Source organism: Crocodylus porosus, unplaced genomic scaffold, assembly GCF_001723895.1.
Source record: "Crocodylus porosus isolate Cpor-Errol unplaced genomic scaffold, CroPor_comp1, whole genome shotgun sequence".
Lineage (NCBI taxonomy): Eukaryota > Metazoa > Chordata > Crocodylia > Crocodylidae > Crocodylus > Crocodylus porosus.
In genome coordinates this window covers 15343459-15358070 of record NW_017728924.1, presented here as the reverse complement: position 1 = coordinate 15358070, position 14612 = coordinate 15343459, and the positions used below count along the sequence as shown (strand labels likewise).

The following is a 14612-nucleotide window of genomic DNA, read 5'->3' as shown; positions in this document are numbered from 1 at the left end:
TGATATAGCTACCAGATGCTGGTACAAAGATGGAGAAGAGAAGACCCTTGTGACAGGAAATGATTTAAACCTCTTTGTCTCTGTAGCTTGCTTTCTTTTTTGTTCCCTCTCTTGTTTCCATCCCTACTTGCTTCAATGTTTTCTTCAAACATGTAAAATAACTGCTATGTCTGATTTTAAAAGAGAGTAACATCTTTCTGGATGCTGTTATATCATTCCAAGGTGACAGCTTTTGTATCTTGTAATGAATTTATCTTCATAAATTTGAAATTCATGTCACTTTCCAGAAAGTGCAAATCTTATAGATGTAACATTACTACCAGGCATTTTTTCAATTGTATTTTGCATTGTATGTCATCCTAGCTGAGCAAAGGTGCCTGCTATCTTGTTAGAAACTAAGATGGGAAAATTCCTATACAGTATTTTGATGTATGGTTGGATTCCCATTTCTGGAACAAGAACCAGATGACATCAGTAGGGACAAAAGTTTGAGAAATGTATTTTGGCTGAACTCCTACTTGAATATCCCAAAACATCGGTACTTCATATATTTTATCTCTGGGTTTTCAGATTTTCTAGTGTGTAAGAGGTATGTTTAAGTGTTTCTTTGAATTCCCTTTCTTTAGCGTCTTAAAATAATTAGCATTTTCCTCTTAAGTATTGTAAATATATTTAAAACTTTATTTTTCTCTTCCCAGACTACAAAAGTTAATGAAGCATACTATGCCCTTATAGATAGATAGATAGATAGATCTATAGAGAGAGAGAGAGTGAGCACATGTCCCTTAAATTTCACTTATTGCTTCCACTTTATCCAAGTAACTGTAGAGGTCAGGACACACTGATATTTATCTTCCTAGATGGTAAACACGAGCCTTATTTTCCAGTAGGTGCAATCCAGAGCCTACTTATTATGGGCTTCCCATTACTTTTATATTGGCGTAGCAAAAACAGCTCATTAAGCTTCAAGTGCCATTAGGCCCGAAGTTCATGACTTTTCTAATATACCCAGAAAATATATATTTAGGTCCATAAAGACTGACATCTTCTTAACTGTTAGTCCTGTTGAAGACAGGTGAGGACTGCTCATTTCTTAAAACCAAGCACCTGCATGAGTCCCTATATGATCATGGCCCTTGAGTTGTCTCCATGACAATGCACCAGAGAGAAACGTGTGTGTGTGTGTGTGTGTGTGTGGAGCCTTTAGAAAGGTTCCTCTGAACATGGCAAAGATTATACTGTGCTAGATCTATTACTGTTCATAAATGTTTATTATCAATAGGCAGCTGGAAATGTTACATCTGAAAAGGTAGAAACACCTTGAATTTCAATAGGCATACATTTCTTGGGAAAAAAGTAAATGTTTTTTATTTGTTGTCAGTTTACAGTTAAGCTAAAAATACACATAAAATAAATAGATTTATTATGTACATCATTTCTCTTCATTTGTACATGTGTCATGGTTGGGAATGGCATGGAGTTTGTACTGCTGACTGAAAATATGCAAGTAGAAAAGTAGATGACACGAAGCGAGGCATGGGTGTTTGTTTGCAAGAAGGCTACAGTTGAGGGTCCAAATGTTGAGGCCCTTGCTCAGTGTTACCTATGTATGATTCCTCCCATCTCTGCTGGGTATTTTGCCTGAAAAAAGGTACATTATGATTTTGGATAAAACTTCAAAAAGCAAACTACTTTCTCAACCTCTCTAAGTCCTATGGGGTAAAATTCCAAATCCTGTCTATGGTTAAGCCCTGGGAAGAGGTAATTTAACATTAATGTCAATGCAAAATGGAAGTGTGGCTGCAGAATAAGCCTTTCCTTTGGACCTGCCATGTATGAAAACAGAAAACTAAAATCTCAGTCACAATCCTTGCCCTTTCCAACACCAACTGCTTGCAATTCTCAAACTATGTCCTATAAACCCAATTAACAGCTGATAGATGAAACTACACAATCCACCACAAAGGAAGCCCCTTGCTTCAAAACAGCAACTTTAAAAATTCAAAAAGGCATATCTTTTGAATTCGGTTGCCTAAAGATTTCACAGTGTTTTATTAGCTAATTGCTCTAGGAAAGATTGGCATCTCTGTTATGTCTGAAGAATTGCATCTTGTTGTTCAGCTCATGCTACCGCTATGAAGGTGGACAAACAAACACACTGTTTACCAAGGCAGTGTTTAAAGAACATGGGAGGTGCTGTTTTAAATAGCTGCTCACCTTCACTATAGCGTGATCTTTTGGAAGCTTTCTGGATATCACTTTAAAGGTCACTTCTAACAAAGAAATTGTTCAAGCCACTTTATCAGGGTATGTTTTGTCTTGTTAGTCTTTTTGGTTGACTTTGCACACCTTAAGTCAAAGGAGAGAGTTTCCTGTGGAGTAAAAAGAAGTATCAAATGATCTGAAGATAAGGATTGTATTCTATTTCACCATGTTTCAAATGCAGCTGTAGATAAAAGGCTCCATCTCAAGAAGAATCTTTCCACATTATGCGTGAAGACATTAATCATTTCTACAGGGAAAAATGCATGATGAATAAAAAGGAAAACTCCGTTTTACCCTTGTATGACTCTGTCTAAAATCAGGAAACAAGTGTAGCTCTTTCATAAAGAAAAACAAATCAAGCAGATAATGTGAAAAGTGGGTTAGTTCGCATGGAACAAAAAGGGTCCTTTTTAAAGTAAATGTGGCCTGGTGAGGCCACAGTTGGAGCACTGGGTCTAGTTTTTGGCCCCCCCCCCCCGAAACAATGTGGACAAATAAGAGAGAGTCCAGTGGAGGGCAGCAAAAATGGTTCTGGGGCACACGATGTATGAGGGGAGGCTGAGGGACCTGGGCTTATTTAGGCTCAAGAAGAGAAGACTGATTAGGGGGTGGGGGGAGCAGTTAATAGCAGCTGTCGACTACCTGAAGGTGGGGTCTAAAGAGGATGGAGCTGGACTGTTCTCAGTGGTGGCAGATGACTGAACAAGGAGCAATGGGCGCAGATTGCAGGAAGGGAAGTTTAGGTTAGATAAGAGGAAAAACTTTATCACTAGCGGGGTAGTAAAGCACTGGAACAGGTACCCAGAGAGGTGGTGGACTCTCCAACCTTGGAGGTTTTTAAGACCTGGCTAGACAAAGCCTTGGCTGGGATGATCTAGTTGGGGGTGGTCCTGCTTTGAGCAAGGGATTGGACTAGATGCGACTTTATGAGGTCCTTTCCAGCCCTAATCTTCCATGACCCTATTATAGTATTGGAGTGTCAAGGAGCACATGTCCTATAGTCTTTCTATAGTCTACTATAGACTATTTTGGTAGCGCATTATTTTACAAGTCTCATTGCTGAGGTGGTTTATTCACTGTCATCTCACCACTTCTAATTAATTTCTCCATTTTGCATTTGGGAGTTGCAGGTTTTTTTTCTGGATGTCTGTCTGCTTCAATATGCTTCAGTTGTCCTTCTCTGACATAGGGCTGCAGTACACTAGTGATATTTGATATCCACTGAACCCCAGTCTTGCCAGTGGACAGAATGGGCAGGTGGTTGTTGTTGTTAAGCAATGTCTTTAATCCCAAATGGTTCACAGTTTTGCCATGTGCTAAAATAAATCCATCCAAATAATTTTTAAAAGTAGTATTTGACAGTTTCCACATTTAACTGTAAACTCGAGAATGGCCAATACAAGTCTTCGGAAATTAAGACCTTGGATCTGTACATTGCCGCCTCATTAAAATGTATATTTCTGATAATGGTAGTGTGCTGTAACAACTTAACTGTTGGCTACAAGGGTAACTGACCCAATAATTTCACCAAAATTCAACCTTCTTTAGGTAATTTTACACAGGTAGTCCATTTTATTATTTTTTTTGTTGTTTTTTCTGGATTCTGGTCTGAGACCAGAAAAGTTGAAATACTGAAATTGTGCGAGGAGTTGTCGCAAGACGGCGATCAGCCAGTCAAAGGCAAAGAATTCTAGAAAGCTCATGAAACAGTTGGTGGTTTTCAATGCTTCTCCGAAATGACCGCAAACGGCGCCCTTTGTATTCTTCACCGTGTAACACTTGGTTCACTTCCTTTGAATTCATGGGGTGCCGATACTGCAAGATGGTATGGAGGGCCAAATCTTGTAACAATTGTACACAAATTCCTGCTGCAAACAGAACTTTTCCCTGAGTAAGGCCCACAAAATTTGGGTGCAAGATGAAAGCCAAAGAAAAAAGTTATATAATCTATACTCATATAAATCTATGTCAATGTTTGGGAGTAGGGAAGGAAAATAACTCCATTGGTTCAATAAACAGCCAGAGTACATTTCAATGTGGTGAGGAGAGATTCAGAATCTGAGTCTACTCCAAAAGAAAGAGACTGGAGATTTATCATTGACAATAGGAACACGAGTGGGCTCCATTTACATGATAGCAGTGGGAGTAAAAGGCCTGTTTTCTTGCATACCTTGGTCTGGTATATCTTATCCCTAAATATACTGCAGAGAGGTTATGCAGCTCCCGTAATAAATGGATATTCTCTTTCCTTTGGGTGCACTGCCATACATGTTGCTATTGATTATGTGGGACACCTGGATGGCGATGATGATGGTTTTCTGACTTGGATTCCCATTGCCAGCAATGGGGGGATATACTAATATCAAGAAGTTAATAATACATAGTAAAAGTTTTCCTATTCTTACTTCAATTACCTGCCATGGATACACGCATCAATGGTAGGTTGTGTCTGAAGCCCTCCTGACTTCTAGAAGTCTGGTGTATTAACCAATTTGAATCTCTTCAAAATGTCAGGTTTTATATTTATATTCGTGTATATATATATATTTACTTAAATATTACAAGTCTTAATATTTACATTTCTTTGCTATTTCTGCTAAAAAGTATATTACATATACCATTAGAAAAAGAGGTTGGGACACAAATAAATACAATAAAGTAACATTCAGGGTGAGACATAAATCCACAAAAGCAAAGATGTTCAGAGTTTAGGCTTCTAGGGCTCTCTGCTCTCATTGCAAAGCAAATGCAGAAATCTCCCTAGGTCCCCTGTCTGGATAATCAAGCTATTTTCTACATTGAAAACTGTCACAATTGACAAAGATCAGTTCTTACCTGAATTAGTTGTAAGAAAATAAATGTACATCCTACAGCTACTAATATCATTCACTTACTGTATATAGCGCCTTTAATCTGAGGAGCTGAAAGTGCTTACAAACGTTACCAATTCACTAAGCCTCCAATTACCAATTAACAACCCCCCCCCCCACGAGGTAGGTAAGTATTATTATCCCTATTTTACAGATGGGGAAACTGAGGCATAAAGAGGCTAAGTGACTTGCCCAAGGTCACATAGTGAGTCAGTGGCAAAGCTGGGAATGGCCCCAAGAATTTCCAACTCCGAATCCTGTGCCCTAACCACTTCATACGCTTCCTATGTTAAGAGCACAGTAACAATTTTATGGATATTTACATATCTACCAATGTGTGTGGAATTCGTTTACAAAGAGAATGATTTAAATCAGTCTGCAGCCATGTGTGTTTATGGACTTTCCTGTTTCTGAAGAGGGTTCTTTCATTTCTGACCTGAGTTCAGATGACTCCGAGTTTCCCTTGATGTATAGTACTGTATCTGTGTGTAGCTTGGTGGTGTTGTGTGTGGTGATCCCTTATTGAATAGGTCACTTTAAAGGCTAGATGAAATGATGGTACAGCTTGGAGGATGTGCAGCCATCCCATGTGAGAAGAAACCTGAAGATCTTTCAAACTAAAGATTTTTTTCATTCCCTTGCAAGTGTTATGGGTTGGTGTTGAAATACAAAGACTAACAGCAGCCAGGACAGGGCTGTGACTGTGGAACTAGCACTAATACAGGTTCATCCCCAACCACGCCTGTCCAAAGACACCGCACCAGCCCCTGCACTCGGATCCACGTATGATCTGGAGGTAGATTGATTCCTTCACTGAAATATTTTTTGACCAAAATGCCTCCAACCAAGTCATTCGTTTTCTTGTGGAAAATTTCAGTTCATTCAGAACATTTTCGTTCACTGAGGAACTGGAAACAAAAATTGTACTGAGCCAGTTTTATAATACATGTTTCCAGTTCTGGTGACGTAATTTTTCAGGGGAACTTTCAATTCTGCTCCCCTTCTCCTGCCCTCGCACCCAGGCAATTTCCTATAAATATGGCATTTTTTTCAACCAGCTTTTGTAAAACCTACAGATTTCAAAGGGGGCATACACAAATAAAGAACTGAACGGAATTTAGTTATTTTGCCTAGGGAAGTCTTTTACTTCGTTACTCATACGTTTGCTTAGAATGAAAAGTTGGTATTAAATTGCCATGGCTGGAGTTACCATCTGAGCCATAAAGAATCTCACCGCAGACCCAGGCCAAGTAGCCATGGCTACATTACATACGTCTCACCCTCAACATAACTTTAACATAAATTTTTGTGTACAGTGTTAGCTAATGTGTTAAAATGTGTCTGCCAGATCCTATCTGGCAGAAGGCAGGGTAAATTTGTACCTTAGGCTAACTAAATCAGAGATGCAAAGCCTAAGCTTTTGTAAGCAGTGGAAACAGCATCTGATGAAGTAAATCTATTGTCTACGAAAATGTATGCTCTGATTTAGTTGTGCATAAAGTGCATATCTAAATCAAGTGAAAACCTACCCTGCCTTCTGCCCGAATTCAGACTAATATAGCTAACGGCCTCTCAGTTCCTCTCTGTCATTTTATGGACAGAACAAAGGGAAAGCGCCTGTTGCATTCTGGTTGTGCACAGGTAGAAAGAGGCAACTGCATTACATTGCCTGATGCTGGAGCTTACTGTTGTCAGATGATTGCATTTGAACGGCATGCTGCAATCAGGGCCAACAGCAGCGTGGATTTAAGTCTCCCACAATCAAAGTGATGTGAACCCTGATTGCAGCCCAGGCACCCGATGATAATCTGTGTTGCCGTCTCAGTATTGCTTTCTTTCCTACTTGCCTTGCATGAAAACACCGCAAAGGCTGACTGGACCCATTCAGAATTAGGTTCATAAGTTATAAAGTGATTAACAGCTGCATCAAGTGATTTGCAACATTACTGTTACCTCCAGCTAGTAGCTCTTTCCAATGCAGAAAAATGCTTTGTCAGGCTGGTTTGAGAGTCTCGGAGCGTTCTTGTCTCAACCTGGGATTGCTCCTGCTGGAGTTACCTTCCATCTGCCCTCAACGTCATCCTAATGCATAGCTGGGTTTGCAGGATGGGAGCTGGCTTAGTTTATGAATAAGCAGCAGACTACCTCTGCTCTGGGATTTTGCACTGTTAGATGCATGGAACCATGTCATTTCCCTCCCCTCCATCTTGCAGCCGAGTAAATACAGGTTCACAGACAGTGCTGAGCCCTTTGTCAGCACGAGAGCTGACGGCATCAGGTCTTCTGCTAGCTAGACTGATGCAGTCTGCAAGCAGGGAGTGAGGGTATATTTCTGTGTTTGCACCGTTGGCTCAGCCTGCTGAAAAACAAGGGTGGCCTCCAGCCCCAAAGTCCTGTCTGAGACCTGTATTAAGCCTTGCCAGCAGCCTGAGGTGTTCATATCCATGAAATTGTTTTGTCCCATCAGCTGCCAAGTTCAGGTCCCTATCTGGAACGGTCTGACAGCTCTTGGGTCTGGGATCCAGGGTTGTGGTTTGGGCATGCAACTGAGTGAGCAGTGACCTTACTTGTGACACTGGAGGCCATCTGTGTGCCCAAAGGAAACATCTGCCAGAGTCACTTTCCTTAATAAGAGAAGAGAAAATCATGTTTAAAATTTAGGCTAAATATTTCATGCTTGAGCATTCAAGCATCTCTTCCAAGGGGAGTTTTCATCTCGAGAGTCCAGGCCAGAGAGCCTTGGTACCACTCAAGTTTTCAGCTGAAACATAAAAAGACTGGCAGCAGCAGGAGCCTCAGCCACTTTAAACATTAATAAATCCTTTCTCAACACACTTCCCAGCCCAGTTCATGGCAACAGCTAATTCTGCCATGATTGAGAGAGGCCAGGCAGTGTCAACTTCCATTCACTTCAGTAGGACCAGAGGGCACATAACACCTTGAAGGAGCAAAGCCATATGCCCCTACTGAATTATCCCGTGATGCTTTCCTTTAAGTGCATGTCCATAATAGATCACCTGTGCCCTCTTATACTTGATCTATGAATAATGTGCTATATTGCATGCTGTCCCATATGCTGTGAACACCATTTCTGAGATGATTTACAATGCTACTGCCCTTGGGTTCTTCAGCACCTATTTCCACCCTGATCCCTACGAGAAAGTGGCTGATGAATAATGGCAAGGCTGAGGGGGTCGCTGGCAACGGTCTACATGTCAGCAAAAACGAAAAAGAAAGTACTCATTGCTCCATTATCAGAATCACTGCTTATAGCACATGTATGTGGTCCTGTCCATCAGCTCATCTTTCTAAGGTTGTGAAGCTCTTTGGCATAAGGCAATGCCATTCTTTATGGCTGTGCAGCGCCTAGCACTTTTTAGCCCTACTGGAAACAAACACCCTCTACTGCTGCATTCAATTTGGCTGCAGCTAAAAAAGAAACTGCACGGGGTTGGCCAGGCTGTGAAATACACTTCAGGCTGGTGTTGCTCTGGCTTCTTGTAAGGAATGCAGTTAATGAGAGCAGAGACGACAATCTTTCTTACAGCTTGGTAACACAACAGGAAAGCAGCTTCCTGCCTGAAAACACTATTACCACCAGTTCTTCAGAATTTGTAGACAGCTAAAAGCTAATGCAGCAGTAGAGAGCATAACATTTAGGCATGAAGTCCAACTACCTGTACAATTCAAAGGACTCAGATCTGGGGTTTGGTGCAACCTATTATACAGATAGGAGCTGCTTGTAAAATTCAGATTGCATTTCAGACTGGATGTCAAGCACATGAAGGAGGATTTGGATCCTGGATGGTGCCTCCCTCCCGCCCATCGCTATGGAAAAACCAATAAGTAGAGCAGCCGCTCTATTTCTCTTTCAGTGTTCAGTAGTAAGTAACTCTTTCCTCCTAGCGTGCTGGTGGGTTTCTAAATGTACCCAACAAATGAAAAACAGTGACGAACTTATGCAAATCATAGAACTGAGCGTGTAATACTGATGGAGTGATAAATATATCTCATGTCAACAATAATTTACAATAAGAATATACAACCTGAAAAGAACCCACACGCTGCTGAAATAATCAGATATTGTATTGCTTAAATAAAAGAAAAAGGCCAGTTATAACTGGAAAACCCTTCTTACAGCTCTTCCAATTTGGTTCTCAGCCTCTGGTTAAGCTACTTTTCATCAGCTGGTACTGTTGACCAGTGACATAAGTAGATTGCCAAAATACTGGGAGGAATAGCAACAATGCTAACCAGATGAAACGTGGAGAAAGAGAGCTGCTCTTCAGGTCCTTTACTCTGCCACCAGCATCTCTGAGCCCTACAGAATTTGAAGACTCAGACCACATCGGTAAGAAACCCTGTGGTTTAGAGAAAGCACACAAGAGGAAAGCATGGCAAATGGTAGGGAATGTCAGTCTGCACCTCTGCTGGTTAGTGTTGCACTTCCTTAAAATGAATGGCCAGAACAACTAAATAGTTCAGCTCCTGTGAGTATAAAAAGGCAAATAAAAATGTGGTAAAGGTGGCTATAAAATAGACCAAAATAATGAGAGTTTTATGCCGGTTTCTAGGGACTGAAAGGGAATCCTAACTCTGAATCATCTGTGATAGCAAACAGTTACAAATATTGAGCTATGGTCTATAGCAGGTTTTAATAGGTTTACTTATAACCGAGTTGTAACATGATCTTCCTGCCCATCTTTCCATTGGTTTATAAACAAGTCACAAGCATCTCCCCATGAGTCAAACACGTCCTCTGTTGAGTCTATAAGTTTGGAGTTAGAGGAGCAAATACTGGAAGCACAGTGAAGGGAGCTGGTACAGACCACAGGGCATTCCTTGCTCTGTCCTGTGTGTCTCATGTTCCCACTATAGTCCACCTCATTGAGGTTAATTTCACTTTTGGAACAGTTCTCTTCTCTCTCTTTATCAATCTGAGAATATTTAATGTCTTGCCACATGTAATGTGGCTGAATAACTCCGTCTGAAATAGTGTACATAGGCTCTGAATTTGGCTCGGGGAGATGTCCATTCATCTTGGAGAACAGGAGGCCCAGTCTCTTGAAGGACTCTTTCTTGGAGCTTGAAAGCCTTTGAACTCTATTCCCATTTCGGACGAAGGAGCGCTTATTTATTCCATTGCTTTTTGGCTTCCCATCTGGAATGTCAATCCCAGACATAGTTTTAATGAGCGCTGACACATTAAAGTCTTTTTTTTTGTTGGCTATGCTGAAAGACACACTCTTGGCTTTGGCTTTTTCTCCAGCACCATCTTCATTTGCGTCATCCTTTTGGGAGACCTCTGTGCTGCTGGTGGAGTAACTCCTCCTCTGGGGTTTCCTGTTTCCCAGGAGGTCAAGAACTTCATAGCGAAAGCTAGAGATGTCCTGCTTTAATTCCTAAGAGAAGAGGGAAAATGAGTTACACGTAGAAGCCGTATCCATGACATTAAAGCGTGACTGTATTCCACTGGAAGGAGCATCAAAATTATACAAATAGCTGATATCAAATTACAATGTGCAAGGATACCAACTAAATCTTTCATTATTCACTAACAGGAGGAAAGTTTTAGCAATTCTGAGAATTAGAGAGCGCCTTGCTAGAGTTTTTTGTCTCTAATGGGGTTGAGACCAGCCCCCTCCATACTGAAAAAAAGAGGAATAATTGCTTTTCTAATGTGGTCACTTATACAAGTGGTCCTAAAATACACAAGTCAGAGAATTATTTTAGGTATGAAATGTTATTGGTCAGACTTATAGACAAAGACATGTTCTTTGGTCTTCTTTCAGCCTGGATTTAAACATGTGATGTTAGATAGCTTGACCTAATCAAAGACTTCCAAAATCGTGGTCAAGACAACGCTCTTGTTCTTCAAGGCCATGTCTGTACTACCATCCTATTAAGTTAGGGATTGCTGCAGAGAAACAACCCCCATTTTCTCCTGCTCCTCATAATCCAAGGCTAGCAACACAGGCAACTTAGAGAAATGCTGAGTACTTGCCTCAGCCCTGCTCTCAAATTTTGCTGAGACAGTTTCCTAGAGCGGGGATGGCCATGTACTCAGGACCCCTCTAAACTTTCTATGCTATCTAACTGCCACAGTTGAGCATGTCCAGAGCAGGAGAAAGTGAATGGCACTTGTTTTTACATGGCAGTTCCAGGTTCAGCAGAGAGGCAGTGTAGACATGGCCTGACATGTCTAAAGCACAGACATGCAAACCGGTCACATTAAACCCCACAGGGAACCTTGGGGAAACTCTCTATGTGCCAAGAATGCCCATGCACTTCCAGATCTTGTATGCTTAGCACAAATAATAATTAATGACTGTTCACAAATATGACACATAGTAGCAGAGTGCTTAGGCTGTCTTTATTCTTTTAACTTCTTGAAACTTTGCACTTTTAGAGAGAGGTAAGGGCTTGACTCTGCAAAACTTGCAGACATAAGAAGGTTGATGGGTAGATAATCAGGTCTGTTATCTCTCATTTTCATATACTGCTGTTAACAAGGATGTTATCTCTGAAGACACAAATCCGTATGTTGAGAACTGAATTTAGGCATCACAGAGATACTTAATGGGATTTTCTAGACTGAGCACCAAGTCTCATTGGGTAGAGTGGTTTTCTTTAGAGATGCACCAATACATCGGTCCTATATTGGATTGGCACTTATATAAGGAAAATTAACAGTAGTGGCAATCGGCTTTTTTTGGCTCATGTGGCTGATAAAGTTGCCGATAAATGCCTGTGCATGCACACACCCACAGCACAGCACGCAGATGGCCAGGAGTGCAGCCTGGCAGCGTGGAGAGCAACCGGGTTCAGCTGGTAAGTCTGGTGTGGGCAAAGGGAAGCGGGGGAGGGAGGGGCCCCAGCAGTGAGGAAAGGAATGAAGCAGGGGCAGGGGCAGGGGCAGGCACTGCCCAGCTGGGGTGGGGTGCGGGACAGAGCGCAAGCTCATCCAAGAGGCACAAGGAGGGGGGAGGCAGCTCCCACTGCTGCATGCACCCTGGGAGGTTATGGGGGTGTGTGCCCCTAGATGTGTGCACGGGGCTAGGGCAGGCTGCTGCTGCGGGCTGGGGATGGGGGCAGCGCCAAGCTCATCACCTCCTGTCACGCGCTGTGCCCCAGCTGTGCAGTGCCTGCCCCAGCCCCGGCCCCTCCCTCACCGCGGGGGCCTCAATCTTCCCCCCATGCCTCTTCCCTCCTCCCTCGCCTCTTCCCCCACAACAGACTTACCAGCTGGACACCGCTCTCCAAGACTGCCAGCTGCGTATCAGCAATTAGATCGGAATCAGCCAATATGGCTCATTAAAAATTGGCCATCAGTATCGGCCCCAAAAATCTCTATTGGTACACCCCTAGTTTTCTTTAATCTTTACTAATCTATAGAGAAGCCTCAGGGAACCCCATAAGATTGGGCCCCTAATATAGTACATGGCCTGTTGTCATCTATTTATAAAACTTTTCTAAAAAGGTTACATGAAAATTTTGTCTCAAACAGTATATAATTAGAAGTTATAATCCCTAGTCCATAATGATATCTTTGAGCTTTAACATATCTTAAACTAAAACGATCTTTATCTAGGTTTATTTTTTCAAAAAAAGCATCTTAAAAATAACAAAAATTCATAGAATCAAAGAATAATAGCAATGTAGGGTTGGAGGGGACTTCAGGAGGTCATCTAGATCAGCCCCCTGCTCAAAGCAGGACCATCCCCAACCAGATCATCCCAGCCAAGCTTTTAAAAAAAAATTAAAAATGTGATTTTTTTTTTTTAATCGTCGATTTTTATCCACTCTGAGAGCATAACAAAAATCACTATTGTAGGTAACTGTAATACAGAATTACCTTAAAATTTTCTTCAGTTAACCCCTCATTGGTTTTGGAATTTCTTATCATTGCTGCAACATATCTTTTTACTAGATTTCTGATCACTTCCTGAAACATAAAACAACATTTAACAGTTCAACTACTAGCTGAGACCCACTGACTCAGTGTCGTTTTATCTCGCTGTACTCTAGCTCGGCAGACTTCTTTACTCCACTCTTTACAGAGTTACTGATTGCTCCTTACTGGTGAAAATGGAACATGTTCTTTCAAATACGATGAACCTTCGTACAGCAATATATATCTTACAGCTTGAAAGCTCAGTGGTTAAGTGCTATAAGTCAATGTGTTATGCTAGTGTTACGTACAAATAACAAGGGCTGTGTGTAATGAGATTTCATTTCTCAGTTTCCTTTATTTTGTACATGATTTCAAGCCATTTAACCTCTGTCTCAGTTAATTAGTCAATGACTGTAAAACACTTTCAATATTACAGGTCTGATGTGTACATGCAATATATTCTGAAACTGCTAAAACAAGTCATTTGGTGTTTTGTTTATAGCACGTACTGGAGTCACGGGCAGTACCAGAGAAAAAATATGCATATGCTAAAGAACAGGCTAAATTTTATAACTATATGTAGAGCCACATTAGCTGACGTATGCATGTAGTGTTTTCATTGAAGGAAGTAACTATTCAAGGGCATGCTCTGTCTTAAAGGGTAGGTTAAGGACTCCACCCTGCTAGGCTCCTTGAACATCCTACTGGCAGAGGATGATCACCATTTTGCAGGATCAAGTGTTTAGGGGCTAGTTTCACGTCCTTTTAGCTATTCAATTCAGTACAGATTTTTGTGGGAAGATGTTAATTTGTGTATCAACTTCTGTACTTACCTAAGTACACTGCTATTTATTTCCTACATTTATGTGCACAAGTATACATGTACAAATAGTCACATCTTTTTCAGCAGATATATGATCATGTGTTTAGTAGATATGTTGCCTCAAAAGCATCTAAGTTTTCACATCTATAAATGGTGACAATGAATCCAAAATGCATGTTTATCTAGGAAAATTAATTCTAGGTTAATTATTTACTTTGTAGTTTTTAAAGGTTGTATCTTCTCTGAAAATCTTAGCCTTAGTATTTGTGAACAGTACCATGAAGTTGAAAAGGAATGAGATCTACATTTTCAAAAGTGGCTACTGATTGCGGGTCCCTTATGCCTGAGCTACCCAACTTCAGACAAGTTGAAGAGGTCTGATTTTCAGAAATTGTGAAGCACTTCTCCTCTGAAAAATACATCACTCTAGGGTATGGGGCACTCAAAATCATCCATCACTCTTGGAAATGAGGTATAGTAAATCACATGGGTGGGGGCGGGAGGTGGTAAGTATTATTTTTTCCTTCCAAAATGCTAACATAATGAATTAAATTGGATTTAAAAAGCTGGTATTTTTAAACACGGACTCATCCTTTTGTAGATGGAATTTGATGAATTCTTGAAGACAGGCAGGGTGAGATCAAATACAAGCTGCAGGAGAAAACATTTCTCTTATCTGAGCTCTCCTTAGTGGAAGAAGAAAAATCCCACCTCCTCTTTTTTGTGTTAAGTCTGGGAATCCATTGAGAAAAAAAAAAAA

At 41.0% G+C, this 14612-nt stretch overlaps 1 protein-coding gene across 1 annotated transcript in view; it reads right to left on the bottom strand.

The window, feature by feature from the left end:
* Nucleotides 1-5299: 5299 nt before the first annotated feature.
* TRPC5 (transient receptor potential cation channel subfamily C member 5) overlaps nt 5300-14612 on the bottom strand; it is a 113656-nt gene continuing 104343 nt past the window's right edge. Inside the window, exon 10 of the mRNA XM_019540388.1 lies at nt 5300-10537. Within this exon, the coding sequence (XP_019395933.1) occupies nt 9803-10537 (735 nt within the window). The 3' untranslated portion in view covers nt 5300-9802. The remainder of the gene's footprint in view (nt 10538-14612) is intronic.